General features: G+C 40.5%; 1 protein-coding gene across 2 annotated transcripts in view; it reads left to right on the forward strand.

Annotated features, from left to right (window-relative positions):
* LOC140188005 (signal-transducing adaptor protein 1-like) overlaps positions 1-24501 on the forward strand; it is a 41649-nt gene extending 17148 nt beyond the window's left edge. The window contains exons 5-11 of one of the 2 annotated variants that reach the window (XM_072243876.1): positions 4152-4339; positions 5012-5143; positions 6664-6733; positions 8890-8992; positions 10772-10864; positions 17757-17846; positions 22555-24501. In XM_072243876.1, coding sequence (XP_072099977.1) covers positions 4152-4339; positions 5012-5143; positions 6664-6733; positions 8890-8992; positions 10772-10864; positions 17757-17846; positions 22555-22613 — 735 coding nt within the window. In that variant the 3' untranslated portion in view covers positions 22614-24501. Of the gene's footprint in view, positions 1-4151; positions 4340-5011; positions 5144-6663; positions 6734-8889; positions 8993-10771; positions 10865-16713; positions 17050-17756; positions 17847-22554 lie in introns of those variants that run through there. The other variant, XM_072243877.1, reaches the window with a different exon arrangement.
* Positions 24502-26285: the final 1784 nt, after the last annotated feature.

Below are 26285 nucleotides of genomic sequence, written 5' to 3' on the forward strand. Positions count from 1 at the left end.
AATGAATGGTAGAAAAAAAAACTTTGTTCTACCTCATCAGCTGCATGATTGCCTAGTGAACATTTTGTATATCATGGGTTGCATTCAGAAAATCCTTTATTTTTTTTTCTCTACTCTAAGTGAATTCTTAGTTTGGTGTGATACATTGATTGAAGATTAGGTAAGTAGATGGAATTGGAGCAAGCAAAGTTTGATCCAGAAGAAAAGTAACCTTTTCTTGAACTAAGAAGATGGCTGTCACACTAGTGTTATGGAGGGATGCTAATCAGTTTTTATTAAATAAAGGGACAATTTACTGATCTTAACCTGAGCCAGCAGCCTGCAGGTAGGAACAATTACATAGATTTTAAGAGATTGTCTCTTCTTGAGACAGTTGGAAGAGAAATGGTACTATTAGTCAATCTGTAAGCAAAGCTACAAGAATAAAGCAACCTTCATCCTAAACTTGAATAAGTTGTAGCAAGTACACTAACAATAAGCACTGTTTGAGTGCTGTTGGGGGAGACGGCCTACCTGGGGGAAGCAACAGTGGCTGCGCTTTCTGTAAAGAGTCTGGTCCTGTGGCTCAGAAGGGGAGGGAAAGGAAGGAGGCAGCAGTAATAGGGAACTCTATAGTTGGGGGGGGGCAGGTGGTCAGACAGACGATTCTGTGGATGCAGGAAAGAAACACGGATGGTAGTTTGCCTCCCAGGTGCCAGGGTCCAGGATGTTTCTGATCGTGTCCACAATATCCTGAAGTGGGAAGGTGAACAGCCAGAGGTCGTGGTACATATTGGTACCAATGCTGTAGGTAAGAAAAGGGAGGAGGTCCTGACAACAGACCACAGGGAGTTAGGAAGGAAGTTGAGCAGTAGGACCTCAAAGGTAGTAACCTTGGGATTACTGCCTGTGCCACGTGACAGTGAGTATAGGAATAGAGTGAAGTGGAGGATAAATGCGTGGCTGAGGGATTGGAGTGGGGGCAGGGATTCAGATTTCTGGATCATTGGGACCTCTTTTGGGACAGGCATGACTTGTACAAAAAGGATGGGTTGCACTTGAATCTGAAGGGGATCAATATCCTGGCAGGGAGGTTTGCTAAGGCTACTGGGGAGAGTTTAAACTAGAATTGCTGGGGGGTGGGAACTGAACTGAAGAGACGGAGGAAGGGGCGGTTGGCTCACAAATCGAGAAAGCTGATAGGCAGTGTGAGAGGGAGGATAGGCAGGTGATAGGGAGGATAGGCAGGTGATAGGGAAGGGATACGCTCAGACCGATGGTCTCAGATGTGACTATTTTAATGCAAGAAACATCATGAACAAAGTGGATGAGCTTAGGGCATGGATCAGTACTTGGACCTATGATGTTGTGGCCATTACAGAGATCTGGATGGCTCAGGGGTAGGAATGCTTACTTAGAGTGCCAGGCTTTAGATGTTTCAGAAAGGACAGGGAGGGAGGCAAAAGAGGTGGGGGCGTGGCACTGCTGATCAGAGGTAGTGTCACGGCTGCAGAAAAGGAGGAAGTCATGGAGGGATTGTCTACTGGCTCTCTGTGGGTTGAAGTTAGAAACAGGAAGGGGTCAATAACTCTAGTGGGTGTGTTTTTATAGATCACCCAATAGTAATAGAGACATCGAAGAGCAGATAGGGAGATGTATTTTGGAAAGGTGTAATGATAACAGTGTTGTCGTGGTGGGAGATTTTAATTTCCCAAATATTGATTGGCATCTCCCTAGAGTAAAGGGCTTAGATGGGGTGGAGTTTGTTCGATGTGTTCAGGAAGGTTTCATGACACAATATGTAGATAAGCCTTCAAGAGGAGAGGCTGTACCTGATCTGGTATTGGGAAATGAACCTGGTCAGGTGTCAGGTCTGTCAGTGGGAGAGAATTTTGGAGATAGTGATCACAATTCTGTCTCCTTTACCATAGCATTGGAGAGGGATAGGAACAGACAAGTTAAGAAAGCATTTAATTGGAGTAAGGGGAAATTATGAAGCTATCAGGCAGGAACTTGGAAGCATAAATTGGGAACAGATGTTCTCAGGGCAATGTACAGCAGAAATCTGGCAAATGTTCAGGGGATATTTGTGTGGAATTCTACATAGGTACATTCCAGTGAGATGGAAAGGATGGTAGGGGACAGGAACCATGGTGTACCAAGGCTGTTGAAAATCTAGTCAAGAAGAAAAGGAAAGCTTACGAAAGATTCGGAGAGCTAGGTTATGTTAGAGATCTAGAAGATTATAAGGCTAACAGAAAGGAGCTTAAGAAGGAAATTAGGAGAGCCAGAAGGGGCCATGAGAAGGCCTTGGCGAACAGGATTAAGGAAAACCCCAAGGTATTCTACAAGTATGTAAAGAGCAAGAGGATAAGATGTGAGAGAATAGGACCAATCAAGTGTGTATGGAACTAGAGGAGTCAGCAGAGGTACTTAATGAATACTTCAGTATTCACTATGGAGAAGTATCATAGGGATGATTTACAGTGGCATGAAAAGATTGAGCATATAGACATTAAGGAGGATGTGCTGGAGCTTTTGAAAAGCATCAAGTTGGACAAGTCTCCGGGACCAGGTGATATATACCCCAGGCTACTGAGGGAGGCTGAGCCTCTGGCAATGATCTTTGCATCATCAATGGTACGGGAGAGGTTCTGGAGGATTGGGGGTTTGTGGATGTTGTTCCCTTATTCAAGAAAGGGAGTAGGGAAGCCCAGGAAATTATAGACCAGTGAGTCTTACTTCAGTGGTTGGTAAGTTGATGGAAAAGATACTGAGAGGCAGGGTTTATGAACATTTGGAGAGGCATAATATGATTTGGATTAGTCAGCATGGTTTTGGCAAAGGCAGGTCATGCCTCACAAGCGAACTTGAATTTGTTGAAACACATTGATGAAGGTAGAGCAGAAGATGTAGTGTAAATGGATTTCAGCAAGGCATTTGATAAGGTACCCCATGCAAGGCTTATTGAGAAGGTAAAGAGGCATGGGATCCAAGGGGACCTTGCTTTGTAGATCCAGAATTGATGTGCCCACAAAAGGTAAAGAGTGGTCGTAGACAGGTCATATTCTGCATAGAGGTTGGTTACCAGTGGTGTGCCTCAGGTATCTGTTCTGGGACCCCTTCTCTTTGTGATTTTTAAAACCTGGATGAGGAAGTGGAGGGATGGGTTAGTAAATTTGCTGATGACACAAAGGTTGGAGGTGTTGTGGATAGTGTGGAGGGTTGTCAGAGGTTACAGCGAGACATTGATAGGATGCCAAACTGGGCTGAGAAGTGGCAGATGGAGTTCAACCCAGATAAGTGTGAGGAGGTTCATTTTGTTAGGTCAAATATGATGGCAGAATGTAGTATTAATGGTAAAACTCTTGGCTGTGTGTAAGATCACAGGGATTTTGGGGTCCGAGTCCATAGGACACTCAAAGCTGCTGTGCAGGTTGACTCTGTGGTTAAGAAGGCATATGGTGCATTGGCCTTCATCAACTGTGGGATTGATTTAAAGAGCCAAGAGGTAATGTTACAGCTATATAGGACCCTGGTCAGACCCCGTTTGGAGTACTGTGCTCAGTTCTGGTCACCTCACTACAGGAAGGATGTGGAAACTATAGAAAGGGTGCAGAGGAGATTTACAAGGATGTTGCCTGGATTGGGGAGCATCCCTTATGAGAATAGGTTGCGTGAACTCGGCTTTTTCTCCTTGGAGCGGCGGAGGATGAGAGGTGACCTGATAGAGGTGTATAAGATGATGAGAGGCATTGATCGTGTGGATAGTCAGAGGCTTTTTCCCTGGGCTGAAATGGCTAACATGAGAGGGCATAGTTTTAAGGTGCTTGGAAGTAGGTACAGAGGAGATGTCAGGGGTAAGTTTTTCACGCAGAGAGCGGTGAGTACGTGGAATGGGCTGCTGGGGAAGGCGGTGGAGGAGGATACGATAGGGTCTTTTAAGAGACTCCTGGATAGGTACATGGAGCTTAGAAAAATAGAGATCTATGGGTAACACTCGGTAATTTCTAAAGTAAATACATGTTTGGCATTATAGGTTGAAGGGCCTGTATTGTGCTGTAGGTTGTCTATGTTCTATAAGTATATAGGCAAGGAAATGTAGTATATTTACATTTTGTAGTTGAATATATTTTGTTCTGAATATTGTGTTGTACATTTTCTTTTTATAGTTGGAAATTCCAAACCTGGATTTCCTCCCTGGACAGATTTGCAGCCTTCAGGAGGTACTTGAAGAGGAGATGAAGCGACTGCCAAAGCCAACGTCTCCTCCACCACCACTGCCACCAGCATGCTCACGGCTAACAACTCCAGAGCCTGAACAGTCTGCCTATGATGATGTAGAAAATCAACTTCTCAGGTGCCTTTCTGGGTGTTGGCTGAAAGTGGGGTTAGTTGGGGTTCAGGAAGGAAACCGAAGGATGAATTTCCTCAGTATTGTATGTCCATCTTCCCTTTCTTTATGCCCTTTTCATCAGTGTTGACTTCTTTCTTCCCCATTACTCCATTCGTGATGATTAATCTTTGATACATCACTCAACTCCCCAGCTTTGAAGTTGCCTATTATCCTGTAAGAAGAACATTGAATTCCAATCCAATATTATACTTGCTGAAGAACTAACTTTCAATATGTCCAAGAAAAATTATGTGAATTGGTAACATTTAGTCCTTGTCAGCCTAATGATTGTGCACAACTGCTTTGTTAGTTTGATCATCAAAAGCTAGTAATTGACTCTGTGGAGTTCTGTGATTGCGTAATGCAGGAATGGATGTTAGTTTGGAGTAATTTGGGGATTGGAGAAAATTCAGTTACCTGAACTAGGAGCCCAAGATTCCATTATGCTGCCAGGAGTATTTGTATGAAGATCTCTGGGTACTACTTTATTGGCCTACTTATTATGAAAGTGTGAACTCTCCTGACAACTGAATTAGTTGTGTTAGTTATGTAGGCATTAAAATTTATCACATATCTCAAACATGTCAACAGATCCAATTTCAGTTGTTTTTAAACCTGTATCTCCTTTTCTTCCAGCTGCTTCTATAATGTCTCACGAGTTGAGGCTGTGGCCCTGTTGGAGAAAAATGTTGAATTTGGAAACCTACTAATGAGGCCCAGCACTGATAACAAGAACTTAGCGGTTACAACACGACAAGAGTTCAAAAAGTAAGAAAGAAGTAACTCGTGTTTATGATTAGTGCTTCATTGGTCCACTGAATATCCAAAGCAAATTGCAACTAGTTAATGTTAGCAATCAGCTAAACACTTTTTAGGTTGTGTGGGAAAAGCAACTGCCAATTTTGTGCACAATAATATCCCAGAAACCGCACCAAACTAAAATCAATTAGCTTGAGACACCTAAGGTTCTAGCCATCTTATTTCCATTATTTTATCATCTTGCTTTCAAGGCAGTTTCCTAGATGGCTTGCTTATGGTCTGATTGGTCTCAGTCACCTCAGAACATGTTCAATATGTGGCCCTCAGAGTTTACCATACATGGGATAGGAATTGCCTGATGGATGCATGGGTGTGTAGTTTGAAGTCCTGTGTCCCTTCTACTGATGATGCGTGAGATTCTTGATGTTAGTTTGAAGGCTATCTCTCCACATTTGAATGGTCAAGACCCAGGTAGTCAGTGGAATGTTGTTGTTTTTTTTTTTTGTTACCAAAGAGACTTTGAGAATATCTCTTGACTCTTTCCTCTGACCAACTGATAATCTCTTTCCACATTGGAGCTTAGAATAACATGCCAAGAATCTGGTATCAGCATGTAAGTGATGTGGCTTACCTAAGAGAGCTGAGTGAGTACATTAAGTCCTTGTCTTTGGGTGTACTGGCCCAGAAGGTGACACTAATATTGGTTCACTTGTACTGCCAATGGATTTGAAAGATTTTTAGTGGCATCCCTCTAGTGTTCTCACATGGCTGCTGATGTTGGTGTAGGTCCTGAAGCATATAAACTGAGTTCTGGGTTGGATTCAGTCTTGACCTTTAAATAGCCAGAGGCTGTGCTGTTGCATTGAAGAAAAAGCTGAGTTTCAGTACCAATGTCTGTCTTCATACCCTGAGAAATGAGTAATGTTCCATATTTTACCATGGTCTAACGTAAACCTTATTGTTGAATGGTGGTGGTGTGCATTTGGGGCAAATTGATAGAGGACCTGTGTCTAGTAATATGGAGCATAAGACCCAATTGAAGTTGACAGAAGAACTGAAACTTGTGGAGCTGTATACAGGTCTATAAAATGTTGTAAGTTTAACCCTAATATGAACAAATACTTAATGTATCTGAAAGACTGTAACTGAACCCTTTCCCTAACTTTTCAATGTGAAACCCACCATAGCCGGGAGTATTGTCAGTATGATAATGCACCCATCAAAGGCAGAAGCACATGATTGCATAATGTCAAACCTGGGCTTTCTGGCTTGCTGAAAACAAGAGGGGAGAGATTTAGATCAGAGGCAAGAGGTTTAAAGGGCTATGGTAGATGGGAATAGGGAACAGAATTGGTGTATATGCGTTGGCTGAAGGGCCTGACTCTATAATAATTGCAGTGGGAAGGGAAACCAGAGGGAGCTGAGATGAGTAAATATAAATTTAGAATTGCATTGATGTGATAAGAGCACAGGAAAATGGTCAAAGAATGTTAGAAATATTACAACAATAAATTTGTGTTACATTTCAGCCAGTCAGTCGTAAAGCACTACCGGATAAATTGTGTGGACAATGGCTACGTCATTGAAATTGATGATGGTGTAAGTAAGCTTCCAAATAACTGTCATCTTAACTTCATTCAATTGGTGGTGTAACTTTCAGTGTGGTTTCGAATCAATGAGTAGAAATAATGAGTAGACTGAAGTCTGAGTCTGCAGATGGGACAGCAATAGCAATATCACAATTGGTCTTGAAATACTTGCGTTATAAAGGGAGAAATTATCACTTGGCACCACAATGACAAGGAGTGAGCATCTTGATAAGTGATTTTCAAGTCTGCAATTTTAGGTTTGAGGATTATGCAGCCTTTGGCTGAGCAAACTTCCAATACGGCACGTCAGATCTTGCTCTAAGAATAAGCAATGAGGTATTGGAAAAGAATGATTTATGGAACAATACTCAGGAAGAATCACTATCCATAAAGCAGACACCTTGGTTAAATTAACTTAGTTTTCTTAATCACTACAATTTTTACAATATTATCTTTGCCCAAAGGTAGGTTACTGCAGCCTTAAAACCAGTCATTTTGTGCAGATAAGGCTCGTTTGTCATGGTTGGCAGCTCATCTGGGAGAAGGAAAGCTCTGATCTCCAACTCTGCCTTGTGGCTGTACCCACTCATAGGGAAAACTTCGGGAGTAAATCCAAAGGAAAAAATCCAGAGCTGGAGTCCCTAAGGCAATCCTACATTGAGTTCAATGCAGATTGGCAACTCCTGTGATGCTGCTGTTCCTTTGGGTTCATCAGCTGTGTGGAGAAAGGAAGCCTGCTTTATGGGCAATGGCTTGCTCTTCATATCGTACTGGCCTAGCTGACATATCATGTAGACAGCTCAAACGCAATATCAATTGTTGACCAACAGAGAGCCTCATCTTCTCCCAGTTCTGATTATTGAATTTAACACATAGTATGAGTATGTATTCTGTAAAGCATGTATTAAGTGATTTGGTCTTTGCTTTAGTTTTAAGTTGGTGCACAACTTCTGCATAATCTACTTCACTGCAAACATTCCAAGGTAACTTTTGGTACTGAGCCACATGAAGTTATACAATGGATTCTGGTTGATTGGGATGTTGGTCATTCAGGACAGCTGTTTATTCATGACAGCTCTTAAAGAACAAAAACTGATGGCGGGGTGTGGGGGTGGGGAGGGAATAGCCGGGACTTCCTTTGCTTAATTGGGACAGGAGACTGTTGTTGAACAGTTTCTAACTAGCATCAGTTGAGTGCCCTTGTGTGGCCATTAGACACTACAGGCTTAGAGCAAGCAGTTTTTTTTTAAAGCAGTGTTAGTTGTGTATGCTTGTGTTATGTTGTTAATTACAGCCAAAGGACACCAGTTCAAAAAGCAGTGTTTTTAAAAAAATATAACATTGTTTTTTAAAATTTTGACTATATGCAGGAAGGCAATGAAGGAAGTTCAATATGCGCATTAGGTGTCTGCACTGATTTTTTTTTCCTTCCACAGTCAGTCAAAAGAACACGGCAGTGTACACTGGATGAATTCTTCAGTCGATAACTATTAGGAACTAATACAGTCATATAGTACTCTAGTAGTATTGGTAGTGTTCTAATTTGTTCTGTAGCTCTAAATGCATAATTTGCTACTCAGTTAAACAGTAGCTTGTCTTAATTATACTTTTAACTATTTCCATGAAATTTTGGCTAATTGGGGTAACCACTTAATTGGACCAAAATGTACTGGGCCCGATGTATCCCAATTAATTGGAATCCACTGTATTTGGGCAGATGGCCAAAATCTTAGTCACAGGTGTAGGCTTTGAAGAGGAGAGAGAGAGAGGGTGGTAGTGAGGCTTGGGAAAGAATTATGGAGCTCGTGGATTGCCTGGCTGAAGGCATGGGCCTTAAATGTAGATAACATTTGGGAATGATCAAGATACCAGCGTTTGGGAAAACTTGGGCAATCTGGAAGGTTTGTAGGGCTAGGTTAGATTATAGTATCCTGTGGGAGATTTGAAACCACAGAAAACTTTTAAAACCTGAGACTTTACTGAAGAAGGAGCCTCTGGTATTGACTCCAACCCCAACTTAAGGGAAAAATAAAATTACTCAGTGGGGTTAAAGACTCGTCAATTAAAATCTGCCTATGACCTTCTTGATGTTATTTACTTTGAAGCAAATCCTGTAGTACAGTTGCTATTTACAGTACAATCATGCAAGTCATTTTTGTTTTCCAGATCTTGTGCAACAGTAAGCAAGATGTCATCAACTTTTTTATTCAACACACCAAAGGAGTGCTGAAGCCTTTAGAAATACCAAAAAATTATGAAATGAATCTGAGTATGTTTGTTGTTTTATTCTTGACAGATGTGTTATGTTTAAAACAATATACAGTATTTGATTGATCTGGAATCAACACTCATGTCCATGAAGGGGAGTCTTGTTTTTCTGTTTGAACTATTTTCTCACTATTAGATCCTTGGACGCCTCAAAAGGATGCAAGGAAGAAATCTTTTGAGAATCTAGAATGAGGGGTCAAAACCTCCCTTTATTTATAATAAAAGGTTTGCCCATTTAAGATAGAGGTTATCTATTATTTTTCCTCTATCAGAGGGCTGGGAGTCTCTGAAGTCTCCTCCTCAAATGTCTGTGAGGCAGTCTATGAATATTTTTTAAAAATCAGAATTCAGTTTAATATCACTGGCATATGTCATGAAATTTGTTATGTGGCAGCTGTACATTGCAAGACATAATATAATAAAATCTATAAATTACAGTGAGAAGTGTATATATTTAAAAAGTTAAGTAACTCGTGCGAAAAAGAAAAATTAGTGGGGTAGAGTTCATGGGTTCAATGTTCCTTGAGAAATCTGATGGCAGAGGGGAAGAAGCTATTCCTGAATCATTGAGTAAAAGTGGATTAAGTTTTGATAAGCGAGGGGTGATGAAAGGTGATTGAGGACGGGTGGTAATACAACCTTAAGGCTGGAATCATATCATCTATGCTCTTAAATGGCAACTGGATCCAAGGGTCTGTGTGGATTACTCAGACCACTGAGTTTGCTCCAGTCCTGCTCCTTGTTCACATAACCAGAAAATATTGCTACAGGTTTTGAGTCCTGTCATAGATATCTCTTGGGACATCTGTTTTCCAGGCATTCCTTTGAGTGGTATGAACAATTTGTAATTACAAGGATGTCTGTATAATCCAATTTTTGGCTAATTGATAGCAGGATAGTGTTAACAACAGGATTTGCTGTACCTATCTAAACACTTAGTTGAAATGAATCATCTAATATGTGGAGTTATTTGGCCCAATCAGTATAATTACATGAAACGACATGCTAACCACATCAGTTGACTTGGACTGCTAGAACGATGATCAAATTGGCCATTGATTTTACAAACAGCATAATTTTACTTTCAATTTGGTAATCACATTGCTGTTATAAACCATGGAGTTTAGAATATGCATGATAATGCACTTGAGTGGATGTTTTTGAAATGAAGGCTGTTTTCCCTTTAACTGTCATCCCTCAACTCATACCAGCAAAGAATATATTAACTGAACACACCTTAGTTACTGTTTCTTTAACACAGTGTGTTGTATATTTGCTATTATATTTACCTATAAATTAATGACTACAGTTTAAATAAAAATGGATATGAAATTCATTGACAAATCTAAGCTCCTCTACAAATAGAGATTCTTCACTCATCACCAGTTTGATCCATGTCACTGGCTCATTCATTAAAATTCAGTTCACAGATGTGTTCTACTTACACTTCTATATTTTTACTGTATTTTTTGCACTTTTGTATTTTAATATCAAAAAGAAGTAAATTTTAAAACCAGCCTGCCCGACAGAAAGGTGATCAAATGAACCATTCATCGATACACACAGTCCTATAAGTTTTCCATTAAGGGGGTTAGATTTTAATAATTAATCCAGCGTTTTGTGTGTGTTGATTTTAGATTTTAATTACCTACGTCCCTGATCTTTTCTGAACTTGCTGTAAAGGGGGCATCCGAGTTTGGGATCTGCTCATCAGTGTCACTGTACTCATCTTACAGCAACATCTAAAAGTTCTTTGTTTGTCTATCACTCCTATATTTAGGTTATGTGCAAGAAGATGCTGAAAGTGGAGAACTGATTCATAGCAAGTTGCATCTGCTGAAGCTGTCACCACCCAAGACATCAACTGAACCAGGTTAGCATTATGGGTTTGTAATCTGCCTTTTGTTAATAGGACTAGAGTCATCTTTGCATTTGAGAAAGTAGAAGAGAAACAAGAACTGTAATTCTAATTGTGAAGAAACTCAGATGATGGGCAAGGATTTTAAATTTGAACCGAGTGATTCCAGAGTAGAAGAGGCAATGATGCTGTGTGTGTGGGGAAGGGGGTGGAGAAAATATGTCACTTGAAGTGGATTTCCTATCTGCTTTTTCTCAGGCTGACAGATTCCAGGTAACTTTCTACCTTTTTATTTTAATGTCCCCTCATGAACTCTTCTCTATCCGAATCAAGGAGAGATATGGCACTTTCAGTGATTGCATTTCACATTTTTTCAGTTAAGCGAGCGAAACAGAGCCCAAAGATTCTGAAAATTATAGAACCAGAAGCAGGGCATCTTGATGATGATGGTAGGATTTTGCTCCTAGTTTCAAAAGTGCACTATCACATGTTAATTATTATTCACCACATTGAGGGATTTTTCCAACACGATTTGTATTTTTATTTTCCATCTTCTCCCATCTTTTGCCTATCACTGGGACAAAGCATTAATCTCGTTTCTCGTCCTCGAGACTCATTCCCATCTAGATCTAGTCATGGGTGCCATAGCTTGGACTACATGGCATTTGATGTATTGTACTTATTTGGCGATACAATTTAGATCCTGAGACCACATAGCATAGGCAGTGCAATGGTGAAACAGCCAGTGCTGCTGCCTTGTAGCTTTAGGGACCTGGGTTTGATCCTGACTTCAGGTGCTGTCTGTGTGAAGTTTACATCATGTTGAACCCATGACAATTCCACTTCAACTTCCTCCAAGATTTTCAGTTTCCCCTTGCATCCCAAAGATGTGTTAATAGGTTGACTGGCTAATATAAATTCCATCCAATGAAGGTCCTGTAAATGGTAAAAGAATCACGGGGAGTTGATGGGCATGCAACTGAGAGCGTGTTGTGGGATTGCAGGGAAGTGGAAGGCTGGGCAAGAGTCGGAGGTTGTCTCCTGAGAGCTGGCATTGCCTCGATGGGCCGATAGGCTTCTTTGTATGCTGTAGTAATTACTACTCTTCTCACTTGAGAGACATGAGACTGTGTGATTAGTGGAGTCTGGAACAATGAAAGTTTTTCTGAAAGAAGGATGCGGGGTTTTGACAAACGGGAGAAAATCTGCAGATGCTGGAAATCCGAGCAACACTCACAAAATGCTGGAGGAACTCAGCAGGCCAGGCAGCATCTGTGGAAAAGAGTACAGTCGACGTTTCGGGCTGAGACCCTTCATCAGGACTCTGTTTTGAGCTGAAACATTGACAATACATTTGCTCTCTTTGCTTCTTGACCCATTGAATTCTCTCAGTGGATTGCTTGTTACCTCTGAATCTCACTCAGCCTTGGCTTGGTAGAGTTAACCTGGCAAGGATCAAAAACAGGATGTTGATTTTATGTGAGCCAGTTCTTTCAGCACAATCCAAGGAGTAAGTTTATTATACCCAAAACTGTGCAATTCACCTTTCTTAACAGTTAAATAGTGAAAGGAGTACTATATGGCATAATAAAGCTATCCTTAAGGTGGATAGAAGGAACTTTGTGGGTGGTTTTGAATTATATTATAGGAGAAACTGGATGTTTTGTAGAATTGCTTAGAACTTTAAGACTAATTAACATGCAGGTTATCAGATTATCAGCACCTGTAATTGGTTACATTTTAACCACAGCAATTTGGCAAGAACACATTTGCTTGAAGAGGACGAACCCTATTTGGGAATGCACATAACAAGTTCTAACCTACAGGGGGAGGTGGGATGGGGTACATTTCTAATTAACTTCCCCTCTTGAATGCCACATAGAACGTTCTTTGCATGGGGTGATCTGTCCATTGCTCTAGTCTACCTTTAATCTGCTTGATCTGTTTGTGCAAACAAAACTTTCATACCAGTGCTGCTATTGTACATGGACATACCCAGAGTAACAAAATAGCATTTTATACCTGTTTAAATGCTTCTATAATGCTTATAGAGTCAGGAACAATATCACCTGCAGATGAATATGTTCTACAACTCATTGGGCTAGAACCAGATAGGAACAGATATTTTCCTGTTGGCCAGCTGATGGGATAGGCATCAATGCTCCTGAATAAATTAGAGGGGATTGGTGAATGTAGTAGAATTCCCCTGTTAATTCTAAATATTAGTGCATAGTTTAAAGTCCATGGTTATAAACAATGCAATCACATTTTTTTATGGTGTACTGAACTACAATGCAGGATTGCCAAGGGAAATTTTTTGCTTTTTGTCCCTGCAATTAGTAGCTGATTATAGGTTTCAGTAATCATTAAGATACATGTTTTGAGCCAATTTGCTTGCAATCATCATTTGTTAAATGGTTTATGCCAGTGTCCAAAGTTCTTGTGGTTGCATACTATGATAGCAGTATTTAAATGTCATTTAGACAGACATGTGAACACGAAGTGAATGGAAAGATACGGATTCTGTGCAGGCAGATCAGATTAGTTTCTTTTGGCATCATGGGCTGAAGAGTGTGATCCTGTGCTTTCTTGTTCCATCTTCTAATTAAAAGAGATTCCAAGATTTTGCATTCCATGCAGTTCTGCTGTGATTGGGGATATCTCTTGCTTCTGTTCAATAACAATGGTCTTTGAATTTGGAGCTTGGTTCGTAGATTTCTTTGCAAAGAAATGTTTACTATAGCAGCTATGTTTGCTCTGGAAATGCAACACAAAGAGGACCTCTAGTGTAGACAAAGGTGGTCTTGAATTCTTATAAACACTATAATTACCATTGCAAACCCACAAGATTCGTCCAAGTGTCTTCAGCAATTGAAGTTTAACTTTCAGGAAGATGCTGTAACTAGCCGGGGGTGGGGGGGTGGGTAAAGAATTATAGAAATATTAACAAATATATATAATCAATGCTTTAGAGAAAAACAAAGTCAAGTTTGTCATATGCACAGGTGCAATGAAAACTTGTGTGCCTGTGATGCTACTGCAAATAACATTAGAGATAAATCAATTAATACATAAATTATATAACATGTTGGAGGTGGGAAAATGGTTGTTTCTGCTAGTCAGGAATCTTCTTGGAGATGTTTTATTTATTTTGGCCTAGGGTAACAGCATGGGAGTGGGTGGCAATCATACAGTGAAATCTCCAGGGACTGTAGGAGCATTTAAGGTTTGCATTATTTTTCTTCAGCCAGGATTTCTCCTTTTGTTTATTGCTCTTTGTGGACAAATAACTGTTTTGAAAATGGATTAGGAATTGATTTATCCCATGTAGACCAAAGAAATTAAGGTCAAGCTCTAGTACATAAAACTTACAACACAGGAACACAGCCTTCAACCCACCATATCTATGCAACTATATTGCCAAACTGATTAATCACATTGAATGCACAAGGTCTGATTCCTCCATTCCCTGCCTGGTTGTGTCTAAATGCCTTTTAAAATGTTGTATTTGAATCTGTTTCTACTGCAGCCTCTGGCAGTGTGTTCCAAGCACATACTCTGTAAATGGGAAGCAAAAAGCTTTCCTCACACTTCTTTATACTTGTATCCTCTTGCCTTAAACCTATGGCCTCTAGTATTTGACATTTAAAACCTATCTATCCCTCATAATCGTACAAACATCTATTGGTCACCCTCAGCTCAGATGCTCCGGAGGAATCAAACCCAAGTTTTCCCAACCTCCCCCTTAAGCTGAAAACATTTACATCTAGGCAACATGGCGGTAAGCGTCTTGAAAATGACTCATCTTCAACTGATTTTCTGTGACATGTACTTTAGTCTTTGATCCTGCTATATTAGATGATGAGCTGGATTTAGCCATTCAATTGGCAGAGAACTAACAATATTGCCTTTTTGGTTTGCTTTTCTCTTTGCAATGGAATTTGGATGGGCCTGAATTTTGGGATCTAGCCATTATTTTAAATAGTTCAGTTTTAAATGCTGGGATATGGAGATTAAGGGTTCCTTTAATGTGGTATGAAAAGGTTGGTAAAAGTGCAGATAGAATTCTTATATTTGTAAACAGAAATGAGATGCATGAAACTTTGGACTGCAAAAAAAGATTGATAATTAGAGGGCAGATTTAAGATAAATGGTTTAAACAAAAGTACTTCCAGGAGACATTTTACTTAAGAGCTAGACTGATTGAGAGGATGGAGGATGTTAGTGAAGTTGCACCTGGAATATTGTGTACAGGTTTGGTTACACTGTTATTAGGATTGATGTCATTAAGCTGGAAAGAGTGGAAAAGTAGGTAGGGACATGTTCAGCACAGCTTTGTGGGCTGAAGGGCCTGTATTGTGCTGTAGGTTTTCTATGTTTCTAAAAATTCCAGTCTGAGTTGTGGGGCGAGGCTGGGCAGTCTCTTGACCTTCATAAATGGCAACAATAAGGAGGGATCATAGGGACAATTTCATGCAGAGGACACTGTGTATATAGAATGAGCAGCTAGAGGAAGTTTTCGAGGCAGGTAATATAAAAACAATTAAGTCACTTGGACAGGTATGTGGATAGGAAAAGTTTCGAGAGATATGGGCTAAATGTGGCAAAAGGAGCTTAGACATTTTAGTCAGAGAGTTGGGATGCAGGGCCTGTTTCTGTGCTATATTACTCTATGAATACGAGGAAAAGAGCAGGGAATTAGGATTAATTGTGCAGCCCTTCAAATAGCTTTACAATCTCTCTTACCATGTTCTCAAAAGACTTGTGTTGTATATAATCTTTTAAGATCAGGCTAGTGGAATTAATATAAATGGGTACTATGGTTGGCATAGACATCGGGTGGCTGATGGGCCTCTTCCTTTTTGACTTTATGACTACATTATTTATTTGTTCTTCCCTTATGATTTGAGAAGCCAAATCAAATTAAAGCATATGTTTTAAAATACAATGAAAATCAAAGTGGAAAAAAATCTAAATCTAAAATACTTTTTTTTTTGTACTCTATCATGTCAACAGTCCTTTTTTCCTTGGCTGATCCTTCTCATAGCACGAGGTTGCTATTAGGAGCCAATTTCAATGTGATAAGTGGAAGGTTTCTATTCAACAAAACCTTTGTGCTTTTGATTAACACACAAGAACATTGGAGAAGCTCAGCTGTCGGGTAGCGTTAATGGAGGGAAATAAAGTCGCTGCTTTGGGCTGAGACCCTTCATCAGGGCACGAAGGGTCTCTCTCCAAAATGCCATCTCTTTATTCCTCCCCATTGTTGCTGCCTGACCAACTAAGTTCCTCCAGCATTTGATGTGTTACTCTGGATTTCCAGCAACTGCAGGAGCTCTTGCATTTGTGGTTTTGGTGTCTTCTTCTCTCTTGGGTAATGATCGACTCCTATTCTACTTCCATAATTATGTAACTTAAAATCAGTACATCATGATGTGGGAATTACTGGTTCAAACCTAAATCACATTGTAGCAATCTGAACAATAGTTGTTAATCAAGTTACTGTTTGACCATGGTCCTCAATAACACAATGTATAGTAAAACTGGGCCAAATCAGTTTTTAATGGCCCTGACCCATTTAGGTGTTAAATAGTCAATATAATGATCAAGTAACAATTTTTTTCACAACTTGTTCTACCATGGTTATTTTTTCAGTATGAAAATCCAGGAACTAAAATATTGGGAATAAATAAAACCATAATGGTTGCTAAACCAGATTATATCTGTTTAGTGAACTGAAATTTGGAATTCTGCCTGATCCTGTTGATGATCAGAGGGATACAGTATGGAAAGAGGTCCATCAGCTGATCAAACTACCTATTTGCACTAATCCTATATTAATCCCATTTCATCTATTCTCCTAGACTCTCCCACTACACATGGGGACAATTTATGACAGCCAGGTAATGAGATGTGGAGGGAAACCAGACCATCTGGAGGGAAAGCAGTCATACAAACTCCATACAGAACCAATGTCACAAGTGAAACCTGTGTCTCTGAAAGTGCAAAGCAGCAGTTCCGCCAGATTTTCCACTGTGTCACACCACTCTGAGGATGGGTTCATCCACGATAGCTAAAACTGGGAATAAAATAAAACTCTGACGATCTGGCAGTCAGCATTTTTGTTGTGCTAGACCTGAAGAAATTTTTCAGACTATTGGATTTCAAGACGAGCCAAGTGGCAAAGCACTGGCATTTCTGAATGATAGGTATAGTGGATTATCGGAGTTTCATTGCATGTTTGGGCAAACCAGAAACAGTGATCTTGACTTTCATCTTTTCATCCTGTAACTAAATGGGATTAGTTGTGATCTAGGCCATTGAGGAGCATCTTGGTGGCTTTGGGCTTGTACTTGCTGGAGTATCAAAAAAAAAAATGAGAGGGGATCTTATTGAAATCTATTGACTATTGAAAGGCCTAGGATATGAAGGGGATGTTTCCTGTAGTGGGAGTCTAGGGCAAGAGTGCACAGCCTCAGAATAGAAGGACATCACTTTTGAACAGAGAGGATTAATTTCTTTCATTAGAAGGTGGTGAATCTTGTGAAATTCATTGTCACGTTTGGCTGTGGGGGTCAAGTCAGTGGGTACATTTAAAGCAGAGATTGGTAGGTTCTTGTTTAATAAGGGCATCAGAGGTTACAGAGAGAAGGCAGGAGAATGAGGTAATGAGGGAAGATAACGCCATGATGGGTTGGCAGTGTAGACTTGATGGGCAAAATGGTGTAATTCTGTTCTCATCCTAAAATCTTATTAAAATTTCAGGAGCAGTGGAGCAAGTAACAACAAATTAAAAATAAAAAAAAAAAAATGTAGAGTCACTTGTAGATACTACATGAAATGAAAAGAGATATTAACTGCATGGAGGTGCTGTTTTCCTAAAACTTTTCATTTTGTTTCTTTGAAGGAATACCCAAAGAATCACCACCAGCACAATCCAAAATTCAACAACTAGCAACCCCCTCTCAGCCTACCACTCTCCCAGCACTAACACAGGGTAAGTAGAAAATACTGGAAAACAATATTCATTATCAGATTGCTGACATCTGATCAAGATCTACTAATGTGGCAAGTGTGCAGATTTTTTTCTGCTTGGGATATATGCTGTAGAATCTGAGCATGAAGTTAATAGATCCCTCAGGACATTCTGTCTAATAAGTTAAATTGATGGCAGTGTCTGAAAGGCTATTGACCTCTCATTTCACCTGACAAAGATGCTTACATTTACAACATTCTATTTTCCTGCTGCATAGGCATTGTAAACTTTGTTTGGATGGTAGTTATAGAAGCACAAACCAAATTAATGGACGGCACAATAGCACAGATGGTAGAGTGGTTGCCTTGCAGCTTCAGAGAGCCAGGTTCAGTCCTAAGGCAGGGTGCTTTCTGTACAGAGTGTGATGAAACTGCATGGGGTTCCTCCGGGCACGCTGGTTTAATACTACACCCCAAGATGTATGAGCTGGTATAGTGACCACTGTAAATAGCCAATAAGTGTAGTGGTAGAATGTAAAGAGTTCATGGGATTGTTGCAAATGTGGGCTCATTGCCAGAGAGTTGGTGGGTGAAAGGATCAGTTTCTGTGCAGTAAGATCCTGACTCCAGCGAGTTTGCTGATATTGCAGTACACACTTCCAACAGCCTTGGAAGTTTATAAATACTTGGAAGTCATCATTAACACTTGTACTGCCTGACACCCTACCATCCGGCACTTTAAATGGTTTGTGCATTGCTTCTTGTGATGTTGAGACTGGAAGATTTAAATAATTTTTACTATATTTTTGCTATATCAGAGGCCCTTGGTACAAATCTGGCTTTCTCTGAACAGGTTATAATTTGCATACACTTGAGAGTCAAGTTTATTGCCATTGGTGGATGCAGGTTCAATTACATCATTTAAGAGAAGTTTGGGTAGGTACATGGAATAGAGGGATATGGTCCAGGTGTGGATAGATGGGACTAGGCAGAAAAACATGCAGCATGACATAGATGGGCTGAAGGGCCTGTTTCTATGCTGTGCATTGCACTAAGTACACAGATGCTCAGGTACAATGAAAAGTTTGCTTGCAGTAGCATCACAGTCCATCAGAGATGCAATACTCACAAGAAAACATAAATTAAACTATACAGGATAGAATGCAAATAGAACAGCAAAAAAAAAGGTTCACAGCAGTGCAGAGTAATCAGTGTTGCTATACTGAAGCAGTGATTCAAGTTGTTCAGACTGGTCCAAGAATTTAGTCTGGTGGTGAGAGCTATCTCCTGCTTGAATGACAGCTGCAAGACAGTGGCCTGGCCCAGATCTTTGATAAATGTTGCCTTTTTGAGGCAGAGACCCATGAAGGTATTTCTGATGTTGAGGAGGGATGTGCTGTGATGTATTGGGCCGAGTCCACTAGTCTTTACAGCTTGTTGCATTCTTGCACATTTGAAATGCCATACCAGACCACAATGTAACCAGTCAGGATACTCCCAATAGTAACACACACACACAAAATGCTGCTGAACGCAGCAGGCTGGGCAGCATCTATAGGAAGAGGTACAGTCGACGTTTCGGGCCGAGACCCTTGGTCAGGACCAACTGTAAGAAGAGATAGTAAGAGATTTGAGAGGGGGAGGGGAGATCCAAAATGATAGGAGAAGACAAGAGGGGGAGGGATGAAGCTAAGAGCTGGAAAGTTGATTGGCAAAAGGGATACGAGGCTAGAGAGGGGATAGGATTATGGGACGGGAGTCCTAGGGAGAAAGCTTATCTACTGATGTCTACTATAAGCCTACTGACTCTCACAGCTATCAGGACTATTCCTCTTCCCACCCTGTCTCTTGCAAAAATGCCATCCCCTTCTCCCATTTCCTGTCTCCGCCGCATCTGCTCTCAGGATGAGCCCTTTCATTCCGCTTCGAAGGAGATGTCTTCCTTTTTTAAAGAAAGGGGCTTCCCTTCCTCCACCATCAACTCTGCTCTCAAATGCATCTCCCCCATTTCATGCACATCTGCTCTCATCCCATCCTCCCATCACCCCACTAGGAATAGGGTTTCCCTTGTCCTCAACTACCACCCCACCGGCCTCTGGGTCCAACATATAATTCTCCGTAACTTCCACCAGCTCCAACGGGATCCCACCACTAAGCACTTCTTTCCCTCCCACGCTTTCTCTGCTTTCTGCAGGGATCGCTCCCTACGTGACTCCCTTGTCCATTCGTCCCCCCCATCCCTCCCCACCGATCTCCCTCCTGGCATTTATCCTTGTAAGCGGAACAAGTGCTACACATGCCCTTCCACTTCCTCCCTCACTACCATTCAGGGCCCCAAACAGTCCTTCCAGGTGAGGCGACACTTCACCTGTGAGTTGGCTAGGGTGATATACTGCGTCCGGTGCTTCCAATGTGGCCTTCTATATATTGGCGAGACCCGACGCAGACTGGGAGACTGCTTTGCTGAACACCTACGCTCTGTCTGCCAGAGAAAGCAGGATCTCCCAGTGGCTACACATTTTAATTCCATGTCCCATTCCCATTCTGATATGTCTATCCATGGCCTCCTCTACTGTCAAGATGAAGCCACACTCAGGTTGGATGAAAAACACCTTATATTCCATCTGGGTAGCCTCCAACCTGATCGCATAAACATTGACTTCCCTAACTTCCGCTAATACCCCACCTTCCTTTTGTATCCCATCCCTTATTTATTTATTACTATTTTTATTTTTTTCCCTTTTTTTTCTTCTCTTTTTCTCCCTCTGTCCCTCTCACTATAACATCTTGCCCATCCTCTGGGCTCTCCCCTCCCCCCCGTTTCTTTCTCCCTAGGCTTCCTGTCCCATGATCCTCTCCCAGCTCCAGCCTGTATCCCTTTTGCCAATCAACTTTCCAGCTCTTAGCTCTATCCCTCCCCCTCCTGTCTTCTCCTATCATTTCAGATCTCCCCCTCCCCTTCCCACTTTCAAATCTCTTATTCTCTCTCTTTCAGTTAGACCTGATGAAGGGTCTCAGCCCAAAACATCGACTGTACCTCTTCCTAGAGATGCTGCCTGGCTTGCTGCGTTCACCAGCATTTTTTGTGTGTGTTGCTTGAATTTCCAGCATCTGCAGATTTCCTCGTGTTTACTCCCAATAGTAGATCTGTAGAAGTTTGTTATTATGTTTGGTGATACACTGTTCCTCCCCAACCTGCTGAGAAGTTGAAAACACTGGTGTGCCACAAGTGAGTGCAGCCTAATTCCATGTGGTAGAACTGACAAGAATGGGGTAGAGGAGAGTCGAGGAAATGATATTGGAGTGCATTCTGGAATTTAAGCTTGATAGATTGACAGAGCCAGAATTCCATACCATCCTATTTAAATGACATCTGGATTAGCACTTAAAGCTGTTGCATTACAAGGCTGTGGGCTTAGAGCCAAATGGTAGAAATAAATAGTTGTATTTTGCAAGGATGTAATGAATTGAATGGCCTCTTGTGTACCATGTATGTCAATAGGCTAGAGAAAATAAACGGAATATCCAAGGCTTCCACTCCTGATAACTAAAGTGTGTTTTGCTGGACCTTAATTGAATAACTGATTGGCTAGAGATGAGGTGAAAGTGACTGCCCTTGACATCAAGGCACCTTAGTATAACTGAAGCCAAATGGAAAGCTCCCTCAAAGGTTGGAGTCACACCTTCCCCAAAAGGTGCTGGTTGTGTTGTTGGAGGGCAATCATTCCTACCCCAGGATATCACTGCAGGCCTTTCCTAGGCCCAGCCATCTTCAGCAATTGCCTTCCTCACACAAAGTCGGAAGTGGGGACAAACACTGACAATTGAGAAATTTCATATCATCAGCAATGGAAGCAGTCCATGCTTGTAAGCTGTAAGACCTAGACAATACTTAGGCATGGGCTGACAAGCGGCAGGTACCATTCACATCACAAACCTGCTAGAAAATGACCTTCTCCAGCAACAGAGGTAATCATGACCTTGACATACCATGGCACAATTATCTGTAACCAGTACAATCAATATCCTGAGGGTAACCACGGGCTAGAAATTCAATTGGGCCAGCCATGTAAATATTGGAGCAATGAGCAGCTTAGAGACTATAAGTAACTTGCCTTCACAAACTCTTTCCATCCTCCAAGGCTCAATTTAGGTGTATTGAAATATTCTCTACTTGACAATGCCAACAAATCTCAAGAAGCTTGTCACCATCCAGGTAATACAGCCTGCTTTTCCTGCACCATTTGCATACATCAGATTCCATAAAATACAGTGCCATTACTTGCCCAGATTGATCCAAAACTCTCAAAGCAAAATGAACTGCCACCTACAGGGCTTCCTTTCAAGTTTCATGCCATTCTGGCTTGGAGATGCTTGTTGGCCCTTATTCAGTGAAGAGCTAAAATGTCAGCACTCCCTACCCAGCAGCATTTTGGGAGCATTGTCATCAGAAAAGTGTTACAGTTCACACTGCTCACTCACCAGCACCTTTTTGAGGACAATTAGGTTTTTCAGTGAACACTGGCCTTGCCTACAATGTCTGGATACCAAAAAATTTAAAAAAAATTTGTTTCAAATGCAATGCATCCATATTTCGAAGAGCATATTTACCAAGTAGTCTTAAGCAGAGCGTCCATTCCTTAATACTATATCAGTATGTTTCATTGTTGTGCATAATCATTTGAGAGAAAATTACAGAACTAACTATTTTTAACCATTTTCCCCATTAGCTGTTAATGCGGAGCTGAATTTAAAGTTGATGCGGAGAAGGGCGGCAATGTGGTACTGAGAGACTTCCTGCTGCGATCCATGTTTATTTGTCAATCTGTGGAACATCCAGTGAAGACTGGGATTGGAGTGATACTTGTGACGTGCCCACGCATGTTGCATTTGACTTTCAAAAACTGTCCTTCTCATTCAACAACACTAAGCCTCTTCACAAAAGCTATATTTTTAACCTTAATCCTGATGATGTGCATGGTTTGATTATTGTTTTCTTTGTACTTCATGAATACTAATTTAGATGAGAACCATTTCATATTAAAGCAAAAATTGTGAAGTGTAGAGAAATTACTCTAGGGGGTGCTCAGTGAAACCGAGAATTTCTAAGACTTGCCAAATGGAGAATGGGATTTGTGATCCCATGAGTTGTCAACTCCAACATTGAAATCCCAGCTTTAGTACAATATCTAAAACATCCAAATTGTATTAGTTGGTGGTTGGGGCTGCACTGATACAAAATATTTGAAACCATCAAGGAAATTGGTAAAAGTCTACAAACTTTTCTATTAATCAATTAATGGTCTATAATAACCTGACAGAAATTTTTGTTTGAAAAGTGCCAATCAATTTAATGTACTTTAATGTACCATAGTGTTACAAGTGATGTTGACTAGCCTTTTGCATTTTGAACAAAGGAACAAAAATGCGCTACAAGGTTTGGGTTTTTAAAAATGAAAAGCAATTTCCAATGCAATTGAATATTGGGACCATAGTTAGAATTGGGGATAAAGACATGGGCATTTGACTACTTTTCTTGAAATACCAGGACTTGATATGAGCTATCCAACCTGGACTGTAAAAAGCAGGAGAGAAAAATCTTAAATTAAGAAATCAAGTTTATTTTCTTCACAAAAATATTATTGCACGCATGACCAGATCTCTAAATTATTCTTTACTGCCTAATAGTTTAGGATAGATCTATTCCTTCAGGAATGGGATTGAATTGACATTAAAATAGATTATTAATCCTTGCATGGAGCACATCTATGCAAGAAATGTGTGGGTCCTGGAATGTGGAGGGAGGAAACCTAGCTTTGGCACAAAAAATGTCAAGATTGGTATTCTTAAATCTTGCTCAATAGGTTTTCTGCATGGCTGAGGAGAGTGTGAGAGGGTGGCCGAGGTTAGTGCAACTGGAAGGAAATTTGAAGAACATTCCCTTAAGAAAGTAAAGTGAATTAATACATGAGAATCAAATACTCCTTGTAAGATGCTTTCAGTATTTTTCATAGAAAAAATGGTTTTTGAATTCCTTTTGTATAATGTATTGACAACTCAAAATACAAGTTGTATAAAGGAGAGGGTAGTCAAACCAAGTATAAAGGACAAAAGGTCACATTTTAAAATGGATGAGTCTTAAAAGATTGAGCTTCACCACTAGAGTGCAGACTCCTCTTTTTAAATAGTACCTTGTTTGATTCAGTCATCTGAACTTATTTCAGGTAACTCGTGCTTTATAAGAAAGCTGTGCAGAGTAACCAGCAATGCTGTGCAATAGATCTGAAGACACTTAGTAAAGATTATGCTCTTGTATAACTTTGATGTTAGAATATTAGTGATTTATTCACCTATTAATATACCTTGAAATAATCTGCTTGTAACTATTATTTCTGTGAATAATCTCCACATGGTCAGAGTTTAATCAAAGGGAGAAAAGTTCCCTTGTATTCCTGTCAAATACAGGGAGATTGAGCCATAGGACTAATCAATACTGGCCAAAAGATAGAACTTCAGGCTGCTGTGCCATGATTCTATTTCAGATGTCCTTTTAAAAATGATATACAGAGCATCTGTATAAAGTAATGCTATTAAAGCAAATTACAGTATTGAATATGTATTGGTTATACCAATTAATGTAATTATTGCAAGCATATTGTTTTGTAAGAAAATAAAGTCTTCTGAAATATTACAGAATTGTTTTTTATACATTATAATTTGATGTACATTGGCTACTATCTTTATTACTTGACAGGGGGATGGGAACCAGAGCACCAGGCCAGAAAGTGGAGGGGTGGAGAGGAAGGTGGATGTCAGGGTCAGGAAAAACCGCCAAGAGCAAAGTAATAGCTACAATGGGGCAGATAGTTTGAAGTGTGCATGTTTTATTGCTTGGAGTATTATAGGTAAAGGTGATGAACTTAGAGCGAGGATCTGTCTGTGCAACTATGATGTTGTGGCCATTACAGAGACTTGGTTGAGAGAGTGACAGGAATAGGTGCTTAATATCCTAGGATTTCAACGTTTTAGAAAAGATAGGGAGCTAAAAGGTGGGGCAGTTATCCCATTAATTAGGGACAATATTACAGCTGCATTCAAAACAAACATGATGGAGTGCTCATCCATTGGGTCTCTGGGTAGAACTCAAAAACAACAAGGGTGCAATCACTCTGTGATTGTATGTACTTCAGAACCCACCCCCCAGTAGCAACCGGGACATTGAGGAACCGGTATGCAGGCAGATTAAGGAAAGGTTTAAAAACAATTGGGTTGTCGTCACTGGGGACTCAAGCTTCCCTAATATAAACTGGGACCTTAGTTCAAGTGGTTTAGATGGGGCAGAATCTGTTATGTACATGCAAGAGGGTTTTTTTTAAAATCAATACATCGATAGTCCAACAAGAGGAAGGGCTGTACTGGATCTGTTGTTGGGTAATGAGCCTGGCCAGGTGACCAACCTTTCAGTGGGTGAACATTTAGGGAACCATACCCACAACTCAAAGCTTTAAGATAGCTATTGATAAGGATAAATATGGACCTATGGGAGAGTATTGCATTGGAGCAGGGCAAATTACAAGAGCATTAGGCAGGAAGTAGGGAGAGTTAATTGGGAGCAGCTGTTTTTGGACAAGTCCACATCCAACATGTGTAGGGTGCACACAGTACCGAACAGCTATGTTTCAGTCAGAAGGAAGGACAAGGATGGCAAGGTAAAAGGACCTTGGATGTCAAGAGAGGCAAATTTATTCAAGAAGAAAAAAATATATAAAGTTTAGGAACCTAGACTCAGAGACCTTGAGGATTATATTTTTAAAAAAGCCAAAGAACTTAAGGTATTTAGTAATGCCATGAAAAGTCTTTGGCAAGGAGGATTAAAGAACAATCCTAAGGCATTCAAGAGCAGGGGGATAACTAGGGAGAGGGCAGGACCACTCAAGGATAAAGGAAGGAACACTTACTTGGATGTGGAAGATGTGTGAGGTCCATAATGAGTACTTTGCATTTGCATTTACCAAGGACAAGGATATGGAGGATAGGGAGATCAGTGTTGATACGCTAGGGCACTGAGGTGAAAGAGGTAGTGGTGTTGGCTCTCTTAAAGAGCATTTAGCTGGATATACCCCAGGTTATTGAGAGAATCAAAAGAAAAGATTGCTGGGGCCTTGAACGATATCATATCATCTGGAGGTCTGGAGAATGGCTAATCTTGTTCCATTATTCAAGAAGAGAAACAGGAACAATCCTGGAAACTATAGACTGGTGAGTTTCATATCAGTGGTAGGGAAGTTACTTAAGAGAATTCTTAGAGATAGGATTCATGAGCATTTGGAAAACCATTGCCTAATTAGGGAAAGCCAGCATAGCTTTGTGCGGGACAAGTCATGCCATGATTGAGTTTTTTGACGAGGGTGATCGATGAAGTTAAAGCTGTGGATGTTGTCTATACGGATTTTAGTAATGC

Source organism: Mobula birostris, chromosome 26, assembly GCF_030028105.1.
Source record: "Mobula birostris isolate sMobBir1 chromosome 26, sMobBir1.hap1, whole genome shotgun sequence".
Lineage (NCBI taxonomy): Eukaryota > Metazoa > Chordata > Chondrichthyes > Myliobatiformes > Myliobatidae > Mobula > Mobula birostris.